Consider the following 26,489-nt stretch of genomic DNA (forward strand, 5'->3'; position numbering starts at 1 on the left):
CCCATTGCCTGCTCTCTCCTCCTCCAGTCTCTCTCCTCCAATCGGCGCCCTCGATCAGCAGTCCCACCCCCACTGTCTCGCGCAAAGCGGAGATATCACCGGGTTTTAAAATCCGGATTAGAAAAACTTGGGGGGGGGATGTCCCCCACCTCTCAAAACATGGAGGGGACATCTGGCCCCCCCCCGGGTTTTCCGCCCCTGATTGTGGACGATCAGCCATGATCACAATGAATGGTGTTGCTAGCTCGAAGCGCTAAATGGCCTCCTCCTGCACCTATTTTCTATGTTTCTATGTTATGTTTCAGTCTAACGAAGGACCCCAACCCAAAGCATCACCTATCCATGTTGGCCAGAGAGTCTTAGAAGGATCACGATCCAAAATGTCACCTATCCGTGTTCGACAGAGATGTTGCCGGACCCGCTTGAATCACTTGATCACTTTAAAAAAAATAAACCAGCATCTGGAGTCCCTTGTTTCTGCACATCAAACTGATGGCAACATCATTTTCCACTCACTGACAATTAAGTGCCAAAATCAATGGTAAGATTGGAGCAGAAGATGTTATTGGGGAATTTCAGTTAAAATGTGTTGAGTTTCCTAGGTTACTGAAGATTTCCCGTTGCGTTATTGTAATTGCCACCTAAATGACACGTTGCAACTTTAAAGTATCCTGGTGTTCGATATACAAAGTGCTAAAGGATCAGATTGCATCTGTGGAGGGAATGCACAGGTGACGTTTCTGTTGGGTTCTGGTCCGAAATATTATTTGCCACATTCCCTCCACAGATGCTGCCTGACCTACTGGATTCCTCCAGCACTTAGTGTTTCGCTAAATATTCCAGCATCTTTGATTCCTTGCAACTCCTGGTGATCAATATGTCTCCCCAGTATTCACAGCCCTCTACTTCTAAGCCATTGTAGAGGAGGCACTGCACAAGGTCATAAGTAGAGCCAGGATGTTTAGGCACTAAAAAACTCTGAAATAGGCAGGCAAAAAGGCAGAATAAAATGACAAAAATGGCACGAAAATGGCATTTATTTATAAAAAAGGCATTTATTTCCACCACCAAAATATGGTTAAAAATAATAATATAAAGGGCCTGTCCCACTAATGTGGCTTTTTGGGCGACGCCAGCACCCGTCATAGGTGTCTTTATAGGTCGCCGAAAATATTCAACATGTTGAAAATCCAGCGGCGTGCAGAACAAGGTACGACTCTTTGGGCGACTACTCACGACCATACAGGCTTCACCCCGAGACATCTCGCCAGGGTGTCGCCTGTATGGTCGTGAGTAGTCTCCTCAGTCACCCAAAGAGTCGTAGTGTCTTTCTGGTCGCTGCTGAATTTTCAACATGTTGCAAATTTTCACAGACCTGCAACAACCTTTGACGTGTGCCGGCAGTCACCGAAAAAATTGCGTAAGTGGGTCAGGCTCTTAAAGGTATACTACATTAAATGACCAAAGTTGCCTGGTTGCACATAATTACTAGCATTTCTATGCCATCTGTCAGACAGAATATGTTTCAGTTGTGAAAAACTTAATTCTACCTCAGCTGAGGTGACTGATGCATACCCAAAAATAGCTACAGACTCTATATTCATGTCGATATCTTGTGCATTACACCTTTGAGCAACTACCTTTGAGAACTTTTGCTATGTTTTCTATTTCTTTAAGATCTTTGTTAGCTAAAATCACTCTCTCACATTTTCCTTGTATGTATTTACCTACATCGCCAGGAATTTTACGAATATCGTCAGTTATTTTGTTGAAAACCTGCAAGTTATTCACTAATGTTTTGCCACGCTTCTCAAGGGAACTGATAGCTTGTGGAAAGTTTGCAAAATTGGAAGCAATAAACACAAGATCGCAGTGGAGGGACTTTTTCTGCATGATTTCACTGACGATCCTGATTGCAGCAGATTCTTCTTCTTCAAAACAGTTGACGATTTATTTTCTCTTTTCAAAATTTGCAGCATAGCAGAGTACAGCAGAGAGCCATGTACCCCACCTAGTCCAAAACGGGCTGAAGAGGTAGTGGAATCTTGTGTGCTATTTTCTTGAACAACTGCACATGTGATGGTACTTTGAGGAAGATTTTCTTGACATTGCCTAGGCGATCGACATTTGGAAACAAGCTATGTCTGTGCTTGGCAATTTTATGAAGTCCTTGAGCTAAGCATGTCAAATGCAACATTTTGGGAAATAAAACTTTAAGTCACAAACAGAAGTGCATTCTCGTGTTTTATACCTTCTGGCCAAAGTACAACAAGTGAAGATGTAAACAACTGAGCAATAGTTGAGCTGTTTGACTTCTCCAATACTTCCGATGTCAACAAATGCTCCTTTCATGGTTGACCTGCCTCCAGTGTACCGATGACCACATTGGCAACATATCTCCCCAAAGCATCGGTTGTCTCGCCTATTGGGATCCATATTTTGTTGCATGCAACTTCATCTCTAATTATCTGCACAACAATGTTGAAGTTGCTGTCAACATAATTTTTCCATAATGACTTGCTTGGTATATGTTCCTCTGTGCGTTTCTCTAAAAAACCTCTGAGAGATTTGTTTTCCAATTTCCACAGTGGAATTCCAGCATCAATGAATGCCTTGCACAGATCACTTTCATTTCACTGCACATCTCGTATGTGTATGTGACAAATAAACTTGACTTTACTTGACTTGACATCACTCAAAAACTCAGATTTGTAACTGGAGCCAGCAGTAAATGTAGTGAGGAGACAAGCTTGGGTATTTCGCTTGGGTAGTCTGCAACCTAGTGGTATCAACATTGACTTCTCTAATTTTAGATAGCCCTTGTCTTCTCCCTCTTCCCCCTCCCCTTCCCAGCTCTTCTTCTAGTCCTACTGTCTCCGCCTCTTCCTTTCTTTTTCCTTCCCCCCCACATCAGTCTGAAGAAGAGTCTCGACCCGAAACACCGCCTATTCCTTCTCTCCATAGATGCTGCCTGACCCGCTGTTTCTCCAACATTTTTTGTCTACTTATAATTTTTCCAGCATCTGCAGTTCTTTCTTAAATAGATCTTGGAGAAAACGGAACCAGAGGGAAGCGGCACGAATGAATAAACAGCCGACGGTGGCGCCCCCGGATTTGCCCTGGTGGTGGAAGTTTTCTTGTGAGATACTATGTTAACACGTTAATAATAACATTAATATTAATGTGTTAACATAGAACATGTCATTGTAATCACAGTAAAACTAGAGAAAACAGCACGACCTTTTAGCAAAATGGCAAAAAAGGGCTGATTTAGGCACTCAGTGAAAAAGGCATTATCCTGGTGAAATCATCAAAAAAGGCATAAAAATGCACTTTTGGCATTTATGGCAATTTCCTGGCTCTAGCCATGTGATAGGAATAGAATTAGGCCATTCAGCCCATCAAGTCTACTCCGCAATTCAATCATGGCTGATCTATCTCTCCCTCCAAACCCCATAACCTCTGACACGTGTACTATTCAAGAAGTACAAAAGTTCCAAAAAGGAAATGACTTGTTAAATATAGATCAACAGCTTCACCTCAGTGGCAGAAGAAAGGGAAATAAAGGCCAGAGCTTGACATGAAGAGGCAATCTACATTCAGTTAAATGAGGAAACCCACGCTTCATTAAGAAAATAATTTAAATTTCTTCCTCATTCTTCATGTGTCACTAACAAACTTCATTGGAAGTGTAATGGCATAAACTAAAATCACTACCAAATTATATTTATGCAGACAATCAGTAGTCACTTAATTAGAACAATTAAAATATCGAAAAAAAATATTTTCAAAAGGTAAATTACTCGTACTAGCATATGGGAACAGAGCCAAGTAAGAAAAGTGTAGCCGATTAGTTTCTGCTTTTCAGCTACAAGAAAATAACATACAATATTTTCAACATTACCTGTAAAGCACTTGACAGAGAACATCTGTCATGGAAACATCTGTGCTTCCTTTTCTTGGTCTAAGAATGATTTTACAAAATTGAGCTCACGAGCCTGAGCCTGACCCCCAAAATGTTCTGTCCATTAACCGTGAAGAGCGTGCAATCAAATTTCCTAGGTGCATCATTTGTGTTTCTAGCTTATTTGAAAGGCCATTTATGTTTTTCTTATCATAGAAGAACAGTACTGCACAGGAACAGGCCCTTGGCCCACAATGTCTGTGCCAAACATGATGCCACAATAAACTAATCTCATCTGCCTGCACATAATTCATATCCCTTCAGTCCCTGCATGTCCATGTGCTTATCCAAGAGCCTCTTACATGCCACTATCGTATTGGCCCCCACCACCATCGCCAGCAGCACATTCCAGGCACCTACCATCCTCTGTGTTAAAAACTTTGCCGATCTCACCTTAAAGCTGTGGCCTCGGTTCAACATGTCCAACCTGGGTAAAAGGTTCTGACTGTCTACCTTATCTATGCCCCCCATAATTTTCTATGGTGCTATCAGGTCTTCCCTCAACCTCCAGCGTTCCAGAGAAAACAATCCAAGTTTAGTTTATTATTGTCATGTGCACCAAGGCACAGTGAAAAGCTTTTCTTTGCACGCTAACCAGTCAAAGAAAAGATTACACATGAACACAATCACTCCGTCCTTTTCTTGTAACTAATATCCTTATCCAAGCAATAATCTGGTAAATCTCTTCTGCACTTTCTCTTAATTCTTCCTGTAACTGGGAGAGCAGATCACTAAATGCAGCCTAACAATGTTTTACAGAGCTGCATCATGACTTCCTCAGTGGAAGGTGTTACACTAAGTATTTTATTACAACAATGTGCAGTGTGACACGGCAATCCACCTGGCTTGCTGTACCAAATGCCATTAAAATTGTGAACAAAATAGAAAGCGCTGGAAGAACTCGGCTGGTCGGGCAACATCTGTGAAGGGAATTGACAGAGTGTGTTTCAAGTCAAGATACTTCTTCAAACTGGAATAATAGGAGGAGAGACTGGAAAAGAGAGACAGAGGTGGGACACAGCCAGACAGGTTGGGTTGATTGGCAGATGGCTGGATGACAAAGGCTGGAGATAAAAAGGAGACCAAAGGATGTCACAAAAAGAGGAGCGAAATGTAAAGCGAGAATGGGTATATGGATGGAAGGGGGCAGGGAAGAAGGGAAAGAGCATCCTCCTTTACATTTCACTCCTCTCCTTATGAGAACACTGTCTGTTCCTTTGCTCCACAGATGTTGCCCGAGCCGCTGAGTTCCACCAACACGTTACATGCTCAAGATTCCAGTGTCTGCAGTTTCTGGTGCCTCCAATTAAAATCCGTAACTTTGTATAATTCTCTTTAACTAATCCAGAGTTATATTTTCCTGCACAAGCAGTACAATTTTCCTAATTCTTTGACTTATTTGAACAGTGAATATAAATGAGGTCACAATAGTCTGGGATCTTCTGGATAGGCAAAACTTAGTACTTACAGTAGTTAGAAAATAGCACCTATTCCAATGTTCTTGTTGCCAAAATTGCTGAACTTAAGATCCTGTTATACCTATAGAAATATACTAAAAAAGATATTGTTACACAACAGTCGGTGCACCAGGAAACTTTGTAAACTTTAAGTTAATTGAAGTCTCAACTTAAATAACCGTCTGTCAAGTAAGAACGGTAGATTTTCCATTTTAAATCGGGCATGCCATCAATTTTCTTTGCTCATATTGGTGGGGATGTATGTGCTGGTAAGGCCAATATTGAATGTCCATCCCTAAATCTTCTTGAGGAGGCTGGCAAGTCACAAGTGACATTCTTGAACCACTGCAGTTCTTCTGGTGACACACATCTTCACTAATGAAGGATCACGACCCAAAACATCACCTTATCCATGTTTTCCAGAGATGCTACCTGACCCACTGAGTTACTCCAGCACTTGTGTCTTTTATTCGCCATCAGTTTAAACTGGAGTTCCCATCCTATAACGTGCATTTGATGTGATGTGAGCTATGTGATATTATTTCAGCTCCTGTGTTTAATGAGGGACTCAAAGTTCAAACAAGACACAAAAAACTGCACATGCTGGAATCTTGAGCAAAAAGCAAAGTGCAGGAAGAACTCAGCAGGTCAGGCAGCATTGGAGAGATAAATGTACATCCTACGACTGGGTCAGGACCCTTCTTCAGAGTCTGAGAAAAGGTCTCAACCTGAACCGTCACCAGTTGGCTGCTTGACCCACTGAGTTCCTTTAGCACTTTATTTTTTGCCAAGGAATAAGCAGTTGTTTTCGATTGAAGGTTAGAGGCTTGGAGTTGATGCATCAGGCTGTCGCTGCAGCCAAGGGCTACTTCCTACTGCACAGATGCCTTTCTAGATGAGGAGGAATTTCTTTGGCCAGTGAATCTGTGGAATCCGGGAACAAAGGAGGAGCTGGCACGGGATACTTTGTAACTTTGTCAACTCCCTTTATGTGACGACAAACAAAGAATTTCACTGGGACTCGTCACGTGACAAAGTATTAATTCAATAAACTTACAGCACGGAATCAGGCCTTTCGGCCCATCGAGTCCGCATTGTTTCAACGATCCCCACACATTAACACTATCCTACACTAGTGACAATTTTACATTTACACCAAGTCAATTAACCTACAAACCTGTACATCTTTGAAGAGTGGGAGAAAACTGGAGCACCTGGGGAAAACCCCCACAGTCACAGCGAGAATGTACAAACTCCATACAGACAGCACACATAGTCAGGATCGAACCTGAGTCTTTGGCACTGTAAGACAGCAACTCTACTGCCAAGCCATTGTGACACTTAATTTTAATTCAGTTAAAATTCTTGCTGTAAAATCAGCAAGATATGGGCAGCAAAGGGAAAGGTTGACATCCTGCTGTCATGTTGGGGTACTTTGAGAGAGCATTTGTCTTTGTGAGCTGTGTATTAGAAGGCAATTTTTTTGGCAGAGTTCAGTGGAAAATCGGTGCTACAAGGACGGAGTAAACGGCAACAGAGGAAGTGGAGATGCATGCAAACATGCACTCATTTTTGAAGTGGAGATTCATGCAAACATGCACAACAGAGGCGGCTTGTGGTACCAAACCCACCTGAGAGTTGGCAGAAGCACAAACAGGTTTTATATATGGACTTTCTGAACAGACCCATTGCTGGAATCAATGATCACAACAATAAAAGAAAACTGTTGTCAGGGCAGCACGGTGGCGCAGATGCCTTAAGGGCCTGTCCCACTTTCACAGCCTAATTCACGACCTCAGCCGAGTTTGCCCGTGACTCATACTCGCAGATGGTCGTCATGAGGTCGTAGGAGATCGTAGGTAGGTCATGATGCTAGTCGTAGATACTTGTGGCATCAAGTAGGTCGGGGCATTTTTTCAACATGATGAAAAATGTCCATGAGTAAAAAAGGTCGTGAATTAGGTCTTTTACAGCTCCAGAGACCCGGGTTTGTTCCCAACTACGGGTGCTGTCTATACAGAGTTTGTACCTTTTCCCCCATGACCTGTGTGGATTTTCTCCAAGTGCTCCGGTTTGCTCCCACACTCCAAACACGTACGGGTTTGTAGGTTAATTGGTTTGGTAATTGTAAATTGTCCCTCGCGTGTAAGGTAGTGTTGGGGATCGCTGGTCGGTATGTGCTGTATCTCTAAACTAAATTCAAAATAAGTTGTTAGGTGCATTGTGTTCACTTTTGGTCCACCTGCTATAGGAAGGATATCATTAAGCTGGGAAGAGTGCTGAGAAGATTTTCAAGCACGGGACTTTTGTTCTGGCAAATTGAACAACTTTTGTATGTAACATGAAGTTACTATGTAAGTATGTAGTAAACCTTGTTTCTCTCTGTTCCTACAAAGGAATTACAGTGTTCATTTATCTGCTGAATCTCTGTTTTGTGTTCACAGTATATTTTTATACTTTGTAGATAGACACAAAATGCTGGAGTACCTCAGCGGGACAGGCATCATCTCTGGATAGAAGGAATGGGTGTCATTTCTTCTGAGTGGCAGTTACTCCGGCATTTTGTTTCTATCTTTGGTGTAAACCAGCATCTGCAGTTCTTTCCAACACATTTTTATACATTCTCCTGTGTTCTCTGTTTGTTTAACCCAGGTATTGAATACATCAGAGGCTTCAAAATAATTCTTCATGTAGATACATCGATTTGTGCTGAGAAAACATGTGAGGCGTTGGTTTTAGAATTAAAAAATCAACTCAAATCAATAAAACTCTGGTACGTATGCTGGCCTTCATCTGGAGCAAATGCTTTCCAGATTGTAGACAAAATATTTACCTGCAACTTTTGATATTAGTTTAGTTTAGAGATACAGAGCAGAAATAGGCTCTTCGGCACACCGAGGCCGTGTCATCCAGTGATCCCCGCACACTAAGTTTACACGGGGCGACTTGACGCAAGATGTAGCCAGAGTGGAGTGGTCGTGGTCTAGCACGATATCACACGATATAACGGGGGTAGAGTAAAGAGTTCCCACGGTACTCGGCAATTCTGTCATTTGTGCGAGTGACTTGTCCGTCTCCCGATCTTTCCCGAATGAACATCGTGGACTGTAGTGTAGTTAATCACGTGGCACAAATGATGTTACTTTGTTGTCACACACTCTATTCGTTTTTTTCACCCGAGCTCTTTAATGAGCTGAAGAATAATCTGTTTTTTTAGACAAATGTTGTTTGGTGTGATGCACCTTCTCTCAATATGTGCAAGAAGTCGTCTTTTTATTTTGTCAAATATGAATAAAGACTGTATCTCACATTGACCGTGATTATTGTGTTCTTTTATGATCTACTGAGAGGTGAAACTTTCAGTCTGAAGAAACTTTCAGCCCGAAACGCCACCCGTTCCTTCTCTCCAGAGATGCTGCCTGTCCCGCTGAGTTGCTCCAAGCAACTGGTGTCTATCTTCAAAGGACTGACCAGGACTGCCTCTCTCTCTCTCTCTCTCTCTCTCCCCCTCCCTCTCTCTCACACAGGCATGAATGGAGGAACTCCGCGGGCCAGGCAGCATTTACGTTCCTTCTCTCCAGAGATGCTGCCTGTCCCGCTGAGTTGCTCCAAGCAACTGGTGTCTATCTTCAAAGGACTGACCAGGACTGCCTCTCTCTCTCTCTCTCTCTCTCTCTCTCCCTCTCTCTCTCTCACACAGGCATGAATGGATGAACTCCGCGGGACAGGCAGCATCTACGGAGAGAAATGAACAGCGACCCATTCTTCAGGCTGCCTTATGTCTCTCCCCCCCTCACCCCAACTCCCACCCACACACGCGAATGCTGGAGAAACTCAGCGGGTGCAGTCTATTTCCTTCATTCCATAGATGCTGCTGCACCCGCTGAGTTTCTGCAGCATTCGCGTGTGTGGGGGTGGGAGTTGGTGGGGGGGGGGGGGGGGGGGGGGGGGGAGAGGCTTGGAGCAACTCAGCGGGACAGGCAGCATCTCTGGAGAGAAGGAACGGGTGGCGTTTCGGGTCGAGAGCCTTCTTCACACTCTCCCTCCCTCACTCTCACACAGGCATGAATGGAGGAACTCCGCGGGCCAGGCAGCATTTACGTTCCTTCTCTCCAGAGATGCTGCCCGTCCCGCTGAGTTGCTCCAAGCAACTGGTGTCTATCTTCAAAGGACTGACCAGGACTGCCTCGCTCTCTCTCTCTCTCTCTCTCCTCCCTCCCTCTCTCTCCGTAAATGCTGTCTGGCCCGCGGAGTTCATCCATTCACGCCTGTGTGAGAGGGAGGGGGAGAGAGAGAGAGAGACGCACACAAGGTGGATGCGAAATCTTACCTGCCTGTTTCAGTGACAGACACCCACCGCCAGTAAATGAAGACACCCCCATCTTTCAGACAAAAAGAGACACACTGACATTAATGAAATGCTTAGCTAGTTTTATTAGATTTGTATGTAAATAGCAAACTGGCTGGATTCACTCTATCCAACTTCCGGGTTCACCGTTGGCAGGAGTTCCCACGGTGACCGCAAGAGTTACTACCGATATCGCACGGGACACTTCGTTCATAAAATGTTGCAATGCTTAACCACAAGTGCACAAGACACTCTTGGACAAATTCAAACATGTTTGAATTTTCTCCCGAGTACCCAAGGTACACGATTACATGCCGTTAGCGCCACGGTGGTCCACGAATGCCGTATTGTTACCGCACGAGGTTCCCACGATGTCAAACTCTGGTTACCTCTTGCGTCAAGTCGCACCGTGAAAAGGGGGTTTGACACTATCCTACACACACTAGGGTCAATTTCTTACAATTAACCTACAAACTTGCATGTCTTTGGAATGTGGGAGGAAACCGAAGATCTCAGAGAAAACCCACGGTCACAGGGCGAACATACAAACCCTGTACTGACAGCACCCGTAATCACAATCTAATCCTGGTCTCTGGCACTGGAAAGCAGCAACTCTACCGCTGCACCACAGTGCTGCCCTTCTTCAGCAAATGCACAGAACACATCTGATTAAGTTTTGATTGTTCCTAATTTTGGTCCTTCTTAAAAGTTAGGTTAACAGATAGAAACATAGAAAATAGGCGCAGGAGGAGGCCATTCGGCCCTTCGAGCCAGCACCGCCATTCATTGTGATCATGACTGATCATCCCCAATCAATAACCCGTGCCTGACTTCTCCCCATATCCTTCGACTCCACTAGCCCCTAGAACTCTATCTTAAGGGCCTGTCCCACGAGCATGCGACTCCAAGTGGCAAGCGTGACCTAAAGTGGTTGCTTGAGCCATACGGCCTCGCGGGGCAGATCCCACTTCGATCGCCGGAGCCGTATGGAGTTGTGCGGAGCTGGTCCCGACATCGCGCGGGGCTCCGAAAAATTGACCGTGTTCAAAATTTCTGCGCGGCATTGGCGTGTACAGCGTCTCAACGCCGTACGCACGTCTTGACGCCGTACACACGCGGACTTCGCTCGACCTCCGCGCGGCCCCCGCTTCCGGTTTGGTCGCGCTCGCCACATGCTGGTGGGACCGGCCCTCAACGGGGATCACTCGACCTCCGCGCGGTCCTGCTTCCGGTTTGGTCGTGCTTGTGGGACAGGCCCTTTACTCTCTCTTAAATCCATCTAGTGATTTGGCCTCCACTGCCCTCTGTGGCAGGGAATTCCACAAATTCACAACTCTAGGTGAAAAAGTTTTTTCTCACCTCCGTCTTAAATGGCCTCCCCTTTATTCTAAGACTGTGGCCTCTGGTTCTGGATTCGCCCAACATTGGGAACATTTTTCCTGCATCTAGCTTGTCCAGTCCTTTTATCTATATTACTAAAAGTCTCATCTTAACCACTTCCTGTTGTTCTGTTGATTTTAGAAAAAACGCTGACACTTACAGCTGCGATTTTTGGCCATCTTACTCAAAGTCCCCCTCCAGTGTGCAGGACAAGAGAATTTTTCCCATCGATGAGTTATTAGTTTTTAAAAAATGTTGAAATTCGCTCTCCTGAAGGCCACACCCCTTCCGGAGGGACTATAAAACCCGGAAATGTGGAGATGCCTCGGTCAGTCTCTGCAAGATGGGGGAAGCGAGTGGTCGCAGTCTGAGCTGTGAATAACACTGAACACATGTCAATTAAACTGTGAGTGTTTTTACTGACCTGTCAGTGCCCTTAATGTGGTTTGAAAATGTAGTTTGAAAGTGCTAAAGCTGTGGTGACATTGGTTTGAAAGTGCTAAAGCTGGGGTGACATTGGTTTGAAAGTGCTAAAGCTGTGGTGCCTTTGATTTGAAAGTGCTAAAGCTGGGTTGTCTTTGGTTTGAACGTGCTAAAGCTGTGTTGCCTTTGGTTTGAAAGTGCTAAAGCTGCGTAGCCTTTGGTTTGAAAGTGCTAAAGCTGCGTAGCCTTTGGTTTGAAAGTGCTAACGCTGCCTTGCCTAATTAAAGCTGCCTTGCCTTCTCTATATAAATAAAAGTTTAATCTTGACCACTTCCTGTTTGCACTTTATATTGATTTTAGAAAAAACGCTACCACGTACGGCTGTGATTATTGGCCATCTTACTCAGAGCCCCCCTCCGCTCATCAGGTGCCAAGGATATTTCCCTTAGATGAAAAATAAGAGATATTAGTGTTTAAATAATGTTGAGATTTTCTCTCCTGTCAATCACGCCATGAAGGCCACGCCCATTCTGGTGGGAGATATGATGGTTTGGAGCAGATCCATTTCAAACCAGCCCGAATAAGTCAACGAGAGCCAGATAGTGTTTCCCATGCCATTCGGATAGCTCCGTGGCTACCGTGGATCACGGGAGAGGAGGACCGGGCGCGTCAGGAAAGGTTGCTTCTGCTGGTGTAGCATCAGGCTTTTGCAGATGGCGCAGACCTCTCTCCAGTTTTGTCAAGTATATCCTTGGTCACGCCAAGCCATCATATCCGAAGCAGTTAACCAGAAGTTGCAACACCATTTCTCCGTGCACGGTTCCCCTGCACACCTTTTATCCAACAATGGCAGTCAGTTTACCAGCCAGCTCTTCAGAAACTTCGCTCAACGATGGGACTTTCGACATATCACCAGCAGCCCTGAGTTTCCGCAGTCCAACGGACTCGCCGAACGGGCCGTCCGAAGCGCAGAACTAATGGAGCGTTCTTATCTTGCAAAATCAGGCGTCTACCTGGACCTGCTCAATTTAAGGAACATTGCCAGGGATCCCATATTGGGTTCTCCGACCCAACGACTGATGTCTTATCAAACCCGTTCTGCCCTGCCTGTACCCCAGCAGCTTTTGCAGCCACACGTCCGGTCACCTTCCATGGTTCAGAAACAACTACAATTAAAGCGTGATGCACAAAAACGATTTTTTGACAAGTCCTGCAAGCCACTTAAACCTCTCCCCAGTGGCCTCCAGAACAACAAGAGCTATGGCTGTCTGGGTCACATCTACAGTCCGGCTAAAGAAACGCGCTCTTACCTGGTAAGCGAGGACGGGGCCGTTTACAGACGCAACTGTCAACATCTCCTTCCTGTAAAGGAACCACGTCCCGTGGCTCTGTATAAAGCATCCTTTATTGTCATTCAAACTGTCTCCAGTTTGAAAGAAATTGCATACCTTTCAGTCATAACAGAAAATAAAATAACAGAACACACAATGAACACAGTTCAACATCCACCAGTGAGTCTACAAGGCACCTCACTGTGATGGAAGGCAAGAGTCTTAAATTCCTTATCTTTCCTTCCTTGTTCTCCCTCTGCGTTGAGGCTATGAAGGGTTTCGATGTTGGGCCCCCCGCCGGGAGATGGTAAGTCCCGCGGCCGATTCCGTGCTCCGTGAATGGACCTGTTCAAACTCCGCGGCCCGGGGCGGTCAAAGCTGCCACCCTCCAGTCCAGCGGACGAAGCTGTTGTTACGGAAGCTCCCGAGAATTGTTCACCAACCTGGGACCTGGGAGCTCCCAACATTGTTCCGAGGCTCCGAAGTTGGGCCTCCGCCGCCGCAGCGCCACCACAACCTCGAAGTCAGCCAGCTTCACCATGGTAATTCCTGGCTCTGCCTCCGAAGCCTCGAGGTCGGTCCCAGTTGGTGGCTGCTAGCACCGCGATTAGGCCTCAGCGCAGACGGAGATGGGGATATGACCAAGAAAAGGTCACATCTCCCCCGAAGGTAGAGACTAAAAACAAGTTTCTCCCACCCCCCCCCCCACACATACATAACTAAAAACAAACTAAAACATACGTCCAGCAGGACAAAAGGAAACAAAAAAAAGACAGACGGACTGCAGGCGCTTGGGCAGCACCGCCACTTCCAGAGGTCTCGCATTTTGTATACTCTCCCACTCAACAACCAGAAACTGTGTCGCCTGCAGCCTCTCCAGTGTTCAGCGCCCAGCTCGCCTATTTCACCAACCCCTCGGTGGGTCTCCGGTGCTGCCCCCGGTCTTTTCCCCGGTCCCCTCCCCAGTCACTTCACCGGTGAAAGGAGGAGACGTGGATTTATACCATACACGCGCCGGACCGGTCAGCAGGTGATTTTGTGTAACCATCTATACTTTCCCCATATGCTTTATTAGCGTTTCGGCTACTGTATTATTCAGCCACCATGTATCCATACTTTATTTTGTTTCCACAAGGAAAGATGGATATTGGTTATTTCTTACTAACCAACTGTAGTGCTTGTTAGTACTCTGCAGTTTATATTATCAGAGGTTTGCTTAAGTCAGTCTGAGTAGCTGCTATTTACTGTAACACCTTGCAGATGAATGCTGTAAGAGTAGCGATGTTACAAAACCTACCTTCAGCGGCGCTGCAGATCTGCCACTGGCTGTGTGTGCAACTCCAGAGCCTTTGAGGGGGGCGGGATTAAAATGCAGGTTTGTATTGCTTGTCGGAAAGGGAATTTCCTCGGGCTGCTAGTTGATGAAGAAAAATCGATCTGACTTCGGTTCCCGTTTTTTTATTAAATCACGGAACAATTTCATCGCTGGATTAAAATAAAAAACGACCTCTAACGCCCCCAATGTCACGGATCGCAATATCAGGACAAAACAAACGGTAAGTCGTTTATTTTACAAGACATTCTTAATGAGAAAGTAGTGGGCAGAAAGGCAGGTCATGCATGGTATGAAGAGCAAAAACCTGTAGTTTACAATTCCAAAATTGAAAAGGTGAGGAAAAGCAAGGTGTACAGAGTTGCTTATTGGTTACAATCTGAGGAGTATGATGATGCTACTGAATATGATATGCCAATGTAACTGATCTTCTCCATAAAGACTTGGTCTATTGCTAGAAATTGTAATTTATTTACCTAACTGTTATGGACACAGCATATAATACAATATTAAAATTCTGATCTTGAGAATATCACATTTTTGAATTTTCAAGGCAGTCTGGGTGTTTATTACCATTTCCGTCACAACAGTCAATTTTGTAATTAGCTACAATTAGGTAGCTAACTACTAATATGCTTTAATTTCAGGTCATCCAAGTAAGATGTTTTATATTTGTTTCAGAATGCTTCAATCTATAATAACTGAAAATTTCATTCAGTTCTCTTAACTTTTAAGAATGTTATGGGCTTTTGACTGTCCTGGATCACAGCATTTGTGTTACGTCAATGGAAATGCAATAGGGAACAAGATGCTAATTTACGAGTATGAAAATGGCCATAACGTTTTTAATACTGAAGATATGAAAGTGAATTAGGTGTCAAATTAAAGGTATTTGTATGCTTTATCTGATGGGATAAATTACAGGCTTGATTTTTAAAATCTCAAAATTTTGTAACATTGCTAGTAAGAGTACTTTAATAAACATGTGTTGTACCTTGACGTGTGCACGACTCTACTCATTACATTTTCTAAGATTAATTCTTTACTTGGGAAGCACACGCTGAGTCCGCCAATATTGGGAATGTTCTTGGAGGTTCCTCCGCAGTCAAATTGTGTATCAGTCCATCACCATTCATATCTGGAGGAGCCAAGGCCAGAGGTTTCATCTGATTCACTGGTTGGGGGATAACTCATGGCTGCCTCTTGCATGTTAACATGTTTCTCGTTCCATCATGGGTATTGGCATCCCCACCATCAAAGGCAACGCTGTTTTAAAAAAATGTAGACGGTATCATTAATGACCACACCATTGGGAAGAAGCTATAGGAGTCTGAAAACCTTGACATCCAGGTTCAGGAACGACTTCTTCCTAACATTCATCAGGTTATTGAACACTACAAATGCCAACTAAACTCCAAACTGTCTTGGTTCCACTAGGGACTTTGTTTTGTCCAATATTGGTTTTTTTTTTTTAATTATTAAACTTTTTTTGTTATCTATTGAGTCTCAATAGATATCGTAACAGTTAACACTCTTGACTCTTTAATTTGTACACTATTGACTTTGGTTTTGCACTGTTGTGGATACCTAGTGTTACAGATATTCATTTATTATATTGCGATTATATATTATCACTGGTTATGTCCAAGTTAAGCAGCAGCAAAGAATTTCATTGGCTCTGTTTTCGGTACAATGACAATTACAAAACATTCTTGGCCCATAAACACAAAACATGTGAAAACAGGGAAGTTAACATTTGAGGACGAGGAACCCTTTTTATTTCAGATTTCTAGCATCTGCATTTTAGTAAAGGTGGTGCGAAGGAATAGGTGACGTTTCGGGTCAAGACCCTTCCTCAGACTGAATCTTTGAGGTGAAGGTGGGACTTTGCTTCCATAGAAAGTGTTCAGTCCTACCATATAGATTTCCTACAGGTAGATACACAAGTTCAAGGTGAAATACCATCAGTTAATCATCAGCTGCAGCCTCCATTTACCGGTTGACTCCTTTAACCACTTCGGTCAGTGGGGAAGATATTGACCCCCTCAAGATAATGTGGGGGTCATTATCTTGAGGGGGGGGGGGCAAGGTCTCTTCCCCCTCCCTCCCCCACCCAATAGCACATTTGGTCCCCATTGTTTCACATACAACTCAAAAATTTTCCTTTTCAAGTCCTCAGAGCCTCCTGACAACTCTGTAATATCAGTCACTGAGAATATTGTTGGAAGGTCCTACAAGTGGGTCAATCCTCAGAAAACACCTGGCTCTGACAGTGCACTAACTGCGTTCGGGAAACCCACACAGCTGGTTTTTGCAGACATCTTTATCCTCTCACAATCAAACGTTTAAAAGGTCATACTGCTTTAAAAGGACATTCTTCATAATACCAGTGTCCAAGAAGAGCAAGGTGACATGCCTCAATGACTATTGACCGGTGGCACTAACTTCTGTGGTAATAAAAGTATTTAAGGAAATGCCTGACCCGCTGATGTCCTCCACAACTTTGTGTTGTGTGTGTTAGCTCAATGTACACAGCAGGCTCTTCATGTGAAGCCAGGTCAATTTATTTTCCATTCAATACACTCATGATAACTTTCCCAAGAGATCACTGGACATTGACTAGCAGCAAAGACTATACCTGATCCTCTCGAATTTCCCTTACCCTCTCACCAGCTCCTCGCCCCACCATCAATTAAATGCCGTTTGCTTGTGCCTCACATTTTGAAAATTTCCAGTGACTTCCTAATAATATTGATTGATTGAATTCAAATATATTTATATAATTCAAATAAATATTTAAAACTTCTTAACCAGTTCTAAAAGAGACTTTTACAGGTTTTTTACAACACTATGCAATACAAATATTTGAAACAGCAAATTAATATTAAAAATAATTTTTAATCAAAAGATTTTACCTTTACAACTTAAGGACCAAACTTAGTAATTCTAAAATATTTTTTTCTAATGAATACTGAATGAAGGTCTTGGACTTGCCGACTTTCCACTGCCCAAGTCAGTACCATTTTGATTGCTTAATTTCTTAGTGTGAACGTGGTCTATAATTTAATATCACGTTAAACAAATGGTTCCGACAGGCCAATTCCTTCATCACTCTTCAGCACATCAGAAGCAGCAAAATCCACTCATCTGTACAATGAAGTACACAATACTATGGTACTTCCTCTATATAATCTGCCATATCGCTGCTGTGTGATATGGTGTGGTCCTGTGTAAAGTCGTCAAGCTGCAAGAAAGCAAGAAATAAGAGTTATAAAAATGAAAAATCAATGCAAAGCAAAATACAGATACCCACAGTTGATGGAACCTTTGACAGCATCATATTGATTTCCTGTACATCTGGTCTCATTTGCTGCTCTCCTGCAGAGAGCAAGGGTAGAGATAAAACAAGTGCTGGAGTAACTCAGCGGATCAGGCAGCATCTCTGGAGAACATGGATAGGTGACGTTCGAGTCAGGATCCTTCTTTAACCTGTCTGAAGAAGGGTCCCAACCCAAAACGTCATCTATCCGTGTTATTGGGAGATGCAGCTGACATGCTGAGTTACTTCAGTACTTTATCTTTTTTTGTAAACCAGCATCTGCACTTCCTAGTATCCGCAAGAGGTCCTTCTTTGTCGCACCACCATCTTCCACATTCAAAAGACCATTCTACCACTTTCAACAAGATTCCACCACAAATATTTCTCTGCCTTTTGAGCATTACTGAGAAATAGTTCCTTTTGTTCATTCCCACATCTCCGCCAACTGTAACTTGACTGATGCAACACCCAGCCTGGTATTTCTTCTGACAGGCAGCAACTCTGGAGAGAAGGAATGGGTGACGTTTCAGGTCAAGACCTTTCTTCAGAGTTATTTCTTCTCTTTGCACCACCCAAGAACACAAACTGATCATTCATATTTAGTTTTGTTTAAAGATACAGCTTGGAAACAAGCCCTTTTCCATTCTGAATATCTGAAGCAAAAAATGCTGAAAATACACAACAGGTCAGGCAGCATTTGTGGAAAGAGAAACAGAATCAACATTTCAATTTTAAGACTGAGATTGACAAATACTTGATTAGTAAGGTTGTCAATGGTTATGGAGAATGGAGTTGAGAGGGGAAGAGAAGGCATGATTAAATGCTGGAGTAGACTCGATGGTCCGAATGACACAATTCTAATCTTATGACATATGAACTTACAAAAGGCCCCTCAACAGGATTGACAATTAAAGTTGCCCGACTGTTGACTGTTTTTACCATTTTCTGTAAAACAGTGGTTTATAACATATTAAAACTTCAAAAGGTGTTCAAACCTTATCACCGGTACAAAAATCTTCCCCTTCTACTGAAATGTCCTCTTCAATCTCCTCACCAATGCTCAATTCGCTCTTGGTTTTATCTGAACGTTGACTGCCACTGAAACAAAGAAATTTGTATTCATGACATAAACCTCATCACAAAACTTTTTTTACAAAATGTGATACCATTCGCATAATATTTTTTTATTATAAATATTCAGTGCGTAATAAATAGGAATAGAGGAACTTTAGATGGAGAGGAGTCCCCAGTCTCCATCAATGGTATGGATGTGCAGATTACCAAGGAGTACAAATACCTTGGAGTGTACCTGGACAGTAAACTGGACTGGTCCAGGAACGCTGAGGCCCTGATCAAGAAGGGACAGAGCTGTAGATGTTCTACCAATCGGTGGTAGCAAGTGCCATTTTCTTCGCTGTCGTGTGCTGGGGCAGCAGGGCGAAGGCCGCGGATGTCAACAGGATTAACAAACTTATCAGGAAGGCTGGTTCCTGATGGGGGGGGGGGGGGGGGGGGGGGGGGGGGGGGGGGGGGAGTTTGATTCATGGGAGATGGTCTTGGAGGGGAGGATGCTCCTCAAGCTATGGAGCATCTTGAACAATACAGCTCACCCCCTCCATGACACTAGTCAACCTGAGGAGTACCTTCAGCAACAGACTGGTTCAGACGAAAGATGCAGTACAGAACACCACAGGAGATTCTTCTTAACTATGGCTATCAAACTGTACAATTCCTCCCCCTTCTGTCATGGGGTAGACTGACCCCCCCTCCCCCCCCACTTCCCCCCCCCCCACCCCAAAAAAAATATTTGCACATCCCCAATCCTTTCCACTTGTCACTTTAATTTTATGTTTCGTGTATCTTATGTTTTATGACTGTTGGCAGATCAATTTCCCTCCTGGGATAAATACAGTTCTATCGTATCGTTTTTAAAGGCAAGTTGGGCCAAAGGGCCTGTTTCCACACTGCATCACTCCATGACTAACTGCAAGGGCTTAAAATGGAGAAGCAGCATAGATGTTTAAGATGCAAAAAAGCTCAGTACTGATCAAACTATTTACTCATCATCACGTGAAAAATCAACATGCATTTTAATTATGCTTCAATGATCAAAATTCCTTTACCTGATGAAATCATCATCATATTCTTCTTCTTCATCGCCTGTTCCAAAGAGATCAGAAAATAAAATGTGAGTTTTGGGTCTGTCCCACTTAGGCGATTTTTCAGGCAACTGCCAGTGACTGTCAAGTTACCCGGCAGTCGCCAGACACAGACACACACACATCGCTTACGTCACCAGCCCGTTATGCAGGCGGGGGACAGGGTAAGTGGGGGGAGCGCTGTCTGAGTGAAATTCACACAGTGCAAAGCCAATGTGATACAGACACACACTGCGATAAATAGGAAGGTTGGCGCTGTAATTAAGAAGCTAAAAAGCAGTGTAATGATGTGACCCGGACACACGTTAAGATACAACACATGTTTATTCAATCGGAGGAACGTTACAGCTCCGATCTGCTACATCTACAGGCTGGCGTAGGCGAGCTCTTGATATTATAAAGCACGTACTTGGCGGAGCTACTACTAACAAGCACTATAATTGGCTAGCATGCAATAGCCAATCTACATCTCTTCTTGTAGAAATAAAGAAACATCGGCGGCTAAGCAATACAAGTGGAATGGTAAGAATATACCAGCAAAGTTACACAAAATCGCCATAACTAACGGCCTACAAACCCGTCTGGCCCTCGTGCAATACCAGACCGCCTCACCTCCTTTCGCGGGAGAAAAGACCAGGGGGGGGGGGGGAGTGGGGAAACAACAGGCGACCCGACAGGCATGGAAGGAGACGAGAAAGGCGAGCCAGGCGCCAAACGACGTGGGGAACCGCAGTAGGAACGACGATTGGTGGTGGGGGAGTGGACAGATTGTGGGAGTGAGCACGAGACGCGGGGCATCAGGATATGGAGTCACAGGACGCGGTTCCTTCACCGGAAGGATGTGTTGACGGTTGCGTCTGTAGATGACTCCGTCCACTTCGACCAGATATGAATGTGGTTCTTTGGCACGACCAGTCGTGCATGGCCCTTGTCGGTTTGCAGACGAACCACTTGTCCACCGGCAAGAGTTTAAGTGGCTTGCTGGACTTGTCGAAGAACTGCTTTTGCGTATCATGTTTAATTTGTAGCTGTTTCTGAACCACAGGTCGGGAACGAACTTGTGGCTGCAACAACTGCTAGGAGACAGGCTGGGGAGCACAGGTTTGGCGAGACATCAGTCGTTGGGCTGGAGAACCTAGTACGGGATCCCGTGCAATGTTCTGTAGATTGAGTAGGTCCAGGTATACGTCAGATTTGGCAAGGTATGATCGTTCCATGAGTTGTTTTGCACTCCGAACGGCGCGTTAGTCGAGTCAGTTGAACTGCGGGAACTCGGGACTGCTGGTAACGTGTTGAAAGTCCCATCGTTTAGCAAAGTTTTTAAAGGCTTGGCTGGTGAACTGTCTGCCGTTGTCAGACTGAATACGTGCAGGGGAGCCATGCATGGAGAGGTGCCATTGCAGCTTCTCAATCACTGCCTCCGAAGAAATGGTTTGCAGTAGGTCTATTTCGAACCAGCCCGAGTAAGAGCCAACAAGAACCGGATAGTGTTTCCCATGCCACTCTAAGATGTCGGTGGCTAACGAGGACCACGGGAGAGGACGGTCTGGTTGCAGCAGTAAAGGCTGCTTCTGCTGATGAGGCGTCAGGCTTTTGCAAACAGTGCACGTTTCGGTTCTTTCGCATATGTATTTGGTCATACCGGGCCAGTAAAACATGCTTTGCGCCCTTTGGGTGGTTGCCTCCATGCCGGGGTGGCCCCCGAGGTTGTCGTTATAGTATTTGACCCGGAGGGCAGCAGGACCACTGCCTTGTGGCCCTTGACTATGATTCCGTCCTGTAGCACTAGTTCGTCACGAACCAGGAAGTAGGGGCGTATTTCGAGCGGGGTGTTGGACTGTTTGTCGGGCCAACTGCGTCAGATGACTGTATACAGCAATTGTAAAGTCTCATCAACAGCCGTGTGTTCAGCTAGGCTGCTTAAACGATCTGTTGGCATAAACAAGAAACTTCATGACTGAGAATTCATCCTGTTGGGAGAGTTGTTGTTCGTTGGTTCTGTGCGGGGCTCTGGACAGCGTGTCAGCTATGTACATGTCTTTACCTTTCTTATAGACGATGTTGAAATCAAAGCGCTGCAGTTGCATCATCATTCGCTGTAGACGGGCTGGGGCAGTGTGGATCCGTTTTTTCAAAATGGTGACCAGCGGCTGGTGGTCAGTCTCGATGGTCACGGTTTTACCAAATATGAAGTCCTTGAATTTAATGCAGGCGAAAACCACTGCGAGCAGTTCCTTTTCTGGGCGTAGCGCTGTTCGGTGTCAGTTAGTGTACGGGATGCATATCACACGGGCTTGGAATTGCTGTCAGTTGTGGCCTGCAGGTACACTGCGCCTAGCCCGTACTGGGATGCATCGCAGGTGAGCATTACTGGTAACTCCAGATCGAAATAGGAGAGTGTAGGTGCGCTAGCCAGCTGCTGTTTGGGAGCGTTGAAAGTCCTTTGGTGCTGCGGGTACCAGGACCATGCCGCGTCCTTGCGTGTCAGTTCTCACAGGAGGGCCGATGTCGCTGAGGTTGGGAATAAATTTACCCAGGTAGTTAACCATGCTGAGGAATCGTTGTAAACTCACGACATCAGTAGGAACCGGCAGTTCGTTGATAGCCGCAGTTTTCAGCGGATCTGGTCTGAGACCGTCGCTGTGAAAAACATGTCCGACGTAAGTGACCTCAGGAACTCGAAACCTGCACTTTAGTGGATTGAGTTTAAGCTGAATGTCTTTGGCACGGTCGAGTAGTTTCTTCAGATTGGCGTCATGTTCAGCCAGGTCACGACCATAGACGAGAATATCATCAACAATGATTAGGTATGTTGCAAAACGTACCTGAAGCATCGCTGAAAATCTGTCCCAGCCCGTGTGTGCGATTTTGGCGCCGTTTAGAGGGTGGCGGGTTTAAAACGCGATTTTCCCTAGGTTGTTCAAATCGAGGTTTTTTAGCCTAGTTAATTATTAACGAAAAATCGCTGGAAGATTCCCTCGCTTGAGCTATTATTAGTTTTAAGGGCTTTATTAAATTGTTATAGTAGGTTAAAAATTAACCTCTAAACCCCCGACCGCCGGCAACCGGCCGGATCTCATACAGGGGAAAATGGAAGGTAGGCTGTTTATTTTTATGTTAAAAAGGGCTTCTTAAGATTCCTTTATACAAAGTTTAATATTGCGAGTAGCTAATTTTGGGCCCATTATATCCCGCAGTATTTTTTCTGGGCATTTGAGGGTACAAATCTACCGCAATGTGAACGTTCTAAACCAGCGCGTTCACAGGATCCCACTAGAAAGCCGATTTAAATGGACTTTAATTTACAGTAATTAAACACTAAATTCCTTCCATTTGGCCTATAAATTAATGTAAATGAGATTTTAAAATCATGTTTTACTGTGAATTATTTGTGAATATTATTTGGACACTTCGGCTATTTAAAAATGTTAATCATTTATTAAGAAATGGATAGATGTTTAGATCTAGTAATTGAAGTTTGAAATTAGCTACAATTAGGTAACTAACTAATTATATGCTTTAATTTCAGGTCATCCAAGTAAGATTACTTTATATTTGTTTCAGAATGCTTCAATCTATGATAACTGAAAATTTCATTCAGTTCTCTTAATTTTTAAGAAAGCTATGGGCTTTTGACTGTCCACGATCACAGCTTTTTTGTTATGTCCATAGAAAATCAAGATGCTAATTTCAGAGTATGAAAATGGCCATAACTTTTTAAATACTTGAGACATTAAAGTGAATTAGGTGTCAAATTAAACTTATTTTTATGCTTTATCTGATGGGATAAATTGCAGACTTGATTTTTAAAATCTCAAAATTTTGTAACATTGCTACAATGATAGCGCACGGGTACTCTGCAAACAATTGTTCCATAGTGCGCTGGAAGACTTCACTGGCGGAGTTGATGCCGAAAGGCATACTTAGAAATTTGAAGCGGCCAAAGTGTGTGCTGAATGTAGTGAGGTTGGGCAAGTCTGGGTTTAGTTGAATCTGCCAAAAGGAGCTTTTGGCATCCAGGACTGAGAAATGGGGGAGATATTGAACAATTTTTTTTCCTCGATATTCACCAAGGAGAAGGATATTGAATTATGTGAGGTAAGGGAAACTAGTAGAGTAGCTATGGATACTATGAGGTTCAAAGTAAAAGACGTACTGACACTTTTGAAAAATATAAAAGTGGATAAGTCTCCAGGTCCTGACAGGATATTCCCTAGGACATTGAGGGAAGTTAGTGTAGAAATAGCCGGGGCTATGACAGAAATATTTCAAATGTCATTAGAAACGGGAATAGTCCCCGAGGATTGGCGTACTGCGCATGTTGTTCCATTGTTTAAAAAGGGTTCTAAGAGTAAACCTAGCAATTATAGACCTGTTAGTTTGACTTCAGTGGTGGGCAAATTAATGGAAAAGATACTTAGAGATAATATATATAAGCATCTGGATAAACAGGGTCTGATTAGGAACAGTCAACATGGATTTGTGCCTGGAAGGTCATGTTTGACTAATCTTCTTGAATTTTTTGAAGAGGTTACTAGGGAAATTGACGAGGGTAAAGCAGTGGATGTTGTCTATATGGACTTTAGTAAGGCCTTTGACAAGGTTCCTCATGGAAGGTTGGTTAAGAAGGTTCAACTGTTGGGTATAAATGCAGGAATAGCAAGATGGATTCAACAGTGGCTGAATGGGAGAAGCCAGAGGGTAATGGTGGATGGCTGTTTATCGGGTTGGAGGCAGGTGACTAGTGGGGTGCCTCAGGGATCTGTGTTGGGTCCTTTGTTGTTTGTCATGTACATCAATGATCTGGATGAAGGTGTGGTAAATTGGATTAGTAAGTATGCAGATGATACCAAGATAGGGGGTGTTGTGGATAATGAAGAGGATTTCCAAAGTCTACAGAGTGATTTAGGCCATTTGGAAGAATGGGCTGAAAGATGGCAGATGGAGTTTAATGCTGATAAATGTGAGGTGCTACACCTTGGCAGGACAAATCAAAATAGGACGTACATGGTAAATGGTAGGGAATTGAAGAATACAGTTGAACAGAGGGATCTGGGTATAACCGTGCATAGTTCCTTGAAGGTGGAATCTCATATAGATAGGGTGGTAAAGAAAGCTTTTGGTATGCTAGCCTTTATAAATCAGAGCATTGAATATAGAAGCTGGGATGTAATGTTAAAATTGTACAAGGCATTGGTGAGACCAAATCTGGAGTATGGTGTACAATTTTGGTCGCCCAATTATAGGAAGGATGTCAACAAAATAGAGAGAGTACAGAGGAGATTTACTAGAATGTTGCCTGGGTTTCAACAACTAAGTTACAGAGATAGGTTGAATAAGTTAGGTCTTTATTCTCTGGAGTGCAGAAGGATAAGGGTGGACTTGATAGAGGTCTTTAAAATGATGAGAGGGATAGACAGAGTTGATGTGGACAAGCTTTTCCCTTTGAGAATAGGGAAGATTCAAACAAGAGGACATGACTTCAGAATTAAGGGACAGAAGTTTAGGGGTAATATGAGGGGGAACTTCTTTACTCAGAGTGGTAGCGGTGTGGAATGAGCTTCCAGTGGAAGTGGTGGAGGCAGGTTCATTGGTATAATTTAAAAATAAATTGGATAGGCATATGGATGAGAAGGGAATGGAGGGTTATGGTATGAGTGCAGGCAGGTGGGACTAATGGAAAAAAAAGTTGTTCGGCACGGACTTGTAGGGCCGAGATGGCCTGTTTCCGTGCTGTAATTGTTATATGGTTATATGGTTAATACTGCTGCGTTGCCAATCTGTGCAGCGACATCTTCTGTGGTTCGCATTGGGTAATGTGGACGCTTGATGGCAGTGTTAAGATCTCTCGGGTTGATGCAGATACGGATCTCCTCTTTGTTTTTTTTAGTTGCAACGACCATGGTGGAAACCCAGTCGGACGGGTCAATTACTTCAGCAATAACACCCATTGAGACCATGCGTTTGAGTTCAGCATGTATTCTGTCCCACATGGCTCGTGGGACATGATGTGGTGTTCGGACCACGGGTGTGACTTTAGGATCAACAGTAATGAGATATTTGCTAGGCAACTTGCCAAGCTCATCATTAAACAGGTCTTTGTATTGAGAGAGTAGTTGCTGAGTGGGCTCATCAGTGAGGTAAAGTTTGTGGACAGCGCGTCCAAAGTACCGAATTTGCTTTCACAATGTAAAACTGCAAGGTTTGGGTCTGTTCATCAACAGTGCACTTTAAACCGAGTGGGCGTAGACCTCTCCCCTGTAAGCCCAAAGCGTTGTGGAGGCCTTATCTATACGTTCAGCATTGCGAATTTTCTTGAACTCCCTTAATGAGATAACATTGACTTTTGCGCCAGTGTCTACCTTGGCGAGAAGAGGCCTGTTATTCACGAACATAGTGACTTCAGGATCAAGTAGCTCAGTAGACGAGGGGAGGAAGTGGATAGCAGAACTGTTATCTACACCTTCTGAGAGCGAAGCGGGGGCTGACAACCCAGGCTCATGGGAGTCAGTATCGGTGAACTCCAGTTGAAGCAGGTGCAGGCTTGTCCTTGAAGCATTAGGAGTCACACGGGGACGACAGCATCAAGCAAAATGGTTTAATTTCTTACAGAAATTGCAAGCTTTTCCGTAGGCAACACAGAACTGACAACCTTTAGCATGAAAATAGTTACAATTCTGACAGCGAACAGCAGACCCGGAAGGGGGTTTGCGAGAGGAGAGGTTTGGAAGATTAACGCTGTGTTGCTCGTGGGGACTGAAAGGCACTGGATCAG

At 44.1% G+C, this 26,489-nt stretch overlaps 1 protein-coding gene across 1 annotated transcript in view; it reads right to left on the reverse strand.

Moving 5' to 3' along the window:
- Nucleotides 1-17,114: 17,114 nt before the first annotated feature.
- cep43 (centrosomal protein 43) overlaps nt 17,115-26,489 on the reverse strand; it is a 49,683-nt gene continuing 40,308 nt past the window's right edge. The window contains 3 exon segments of the mRNA XM_055639460.1: nt 17,115-17,480; nt 18,551-18,653; nt 19,679-19,715. Of these exon segments, the coding sequence (XP_055495435.1) occupies nt 17,406-17,480; nt 18,551-18,653; nt 19,679-19,715 (215 nt within the window). The 3' untranslated portion in view covers nt 17,115-17,405.

This window comes from Leucoraja erinacea, chromosome 8 (genome assembly GCF_028641065.1).
Source record: "Leucoraja erinacea ecotype New England chromosome 8, Leri_hhj_1, whole genome shotgun sequence".
Lineage (NCBI taxonomy): Eukaryota > Metazoa > Chordata > Chondrichthyes > Rajiformes > Rajidae > Leucoraja > Leucoraja erinaceus.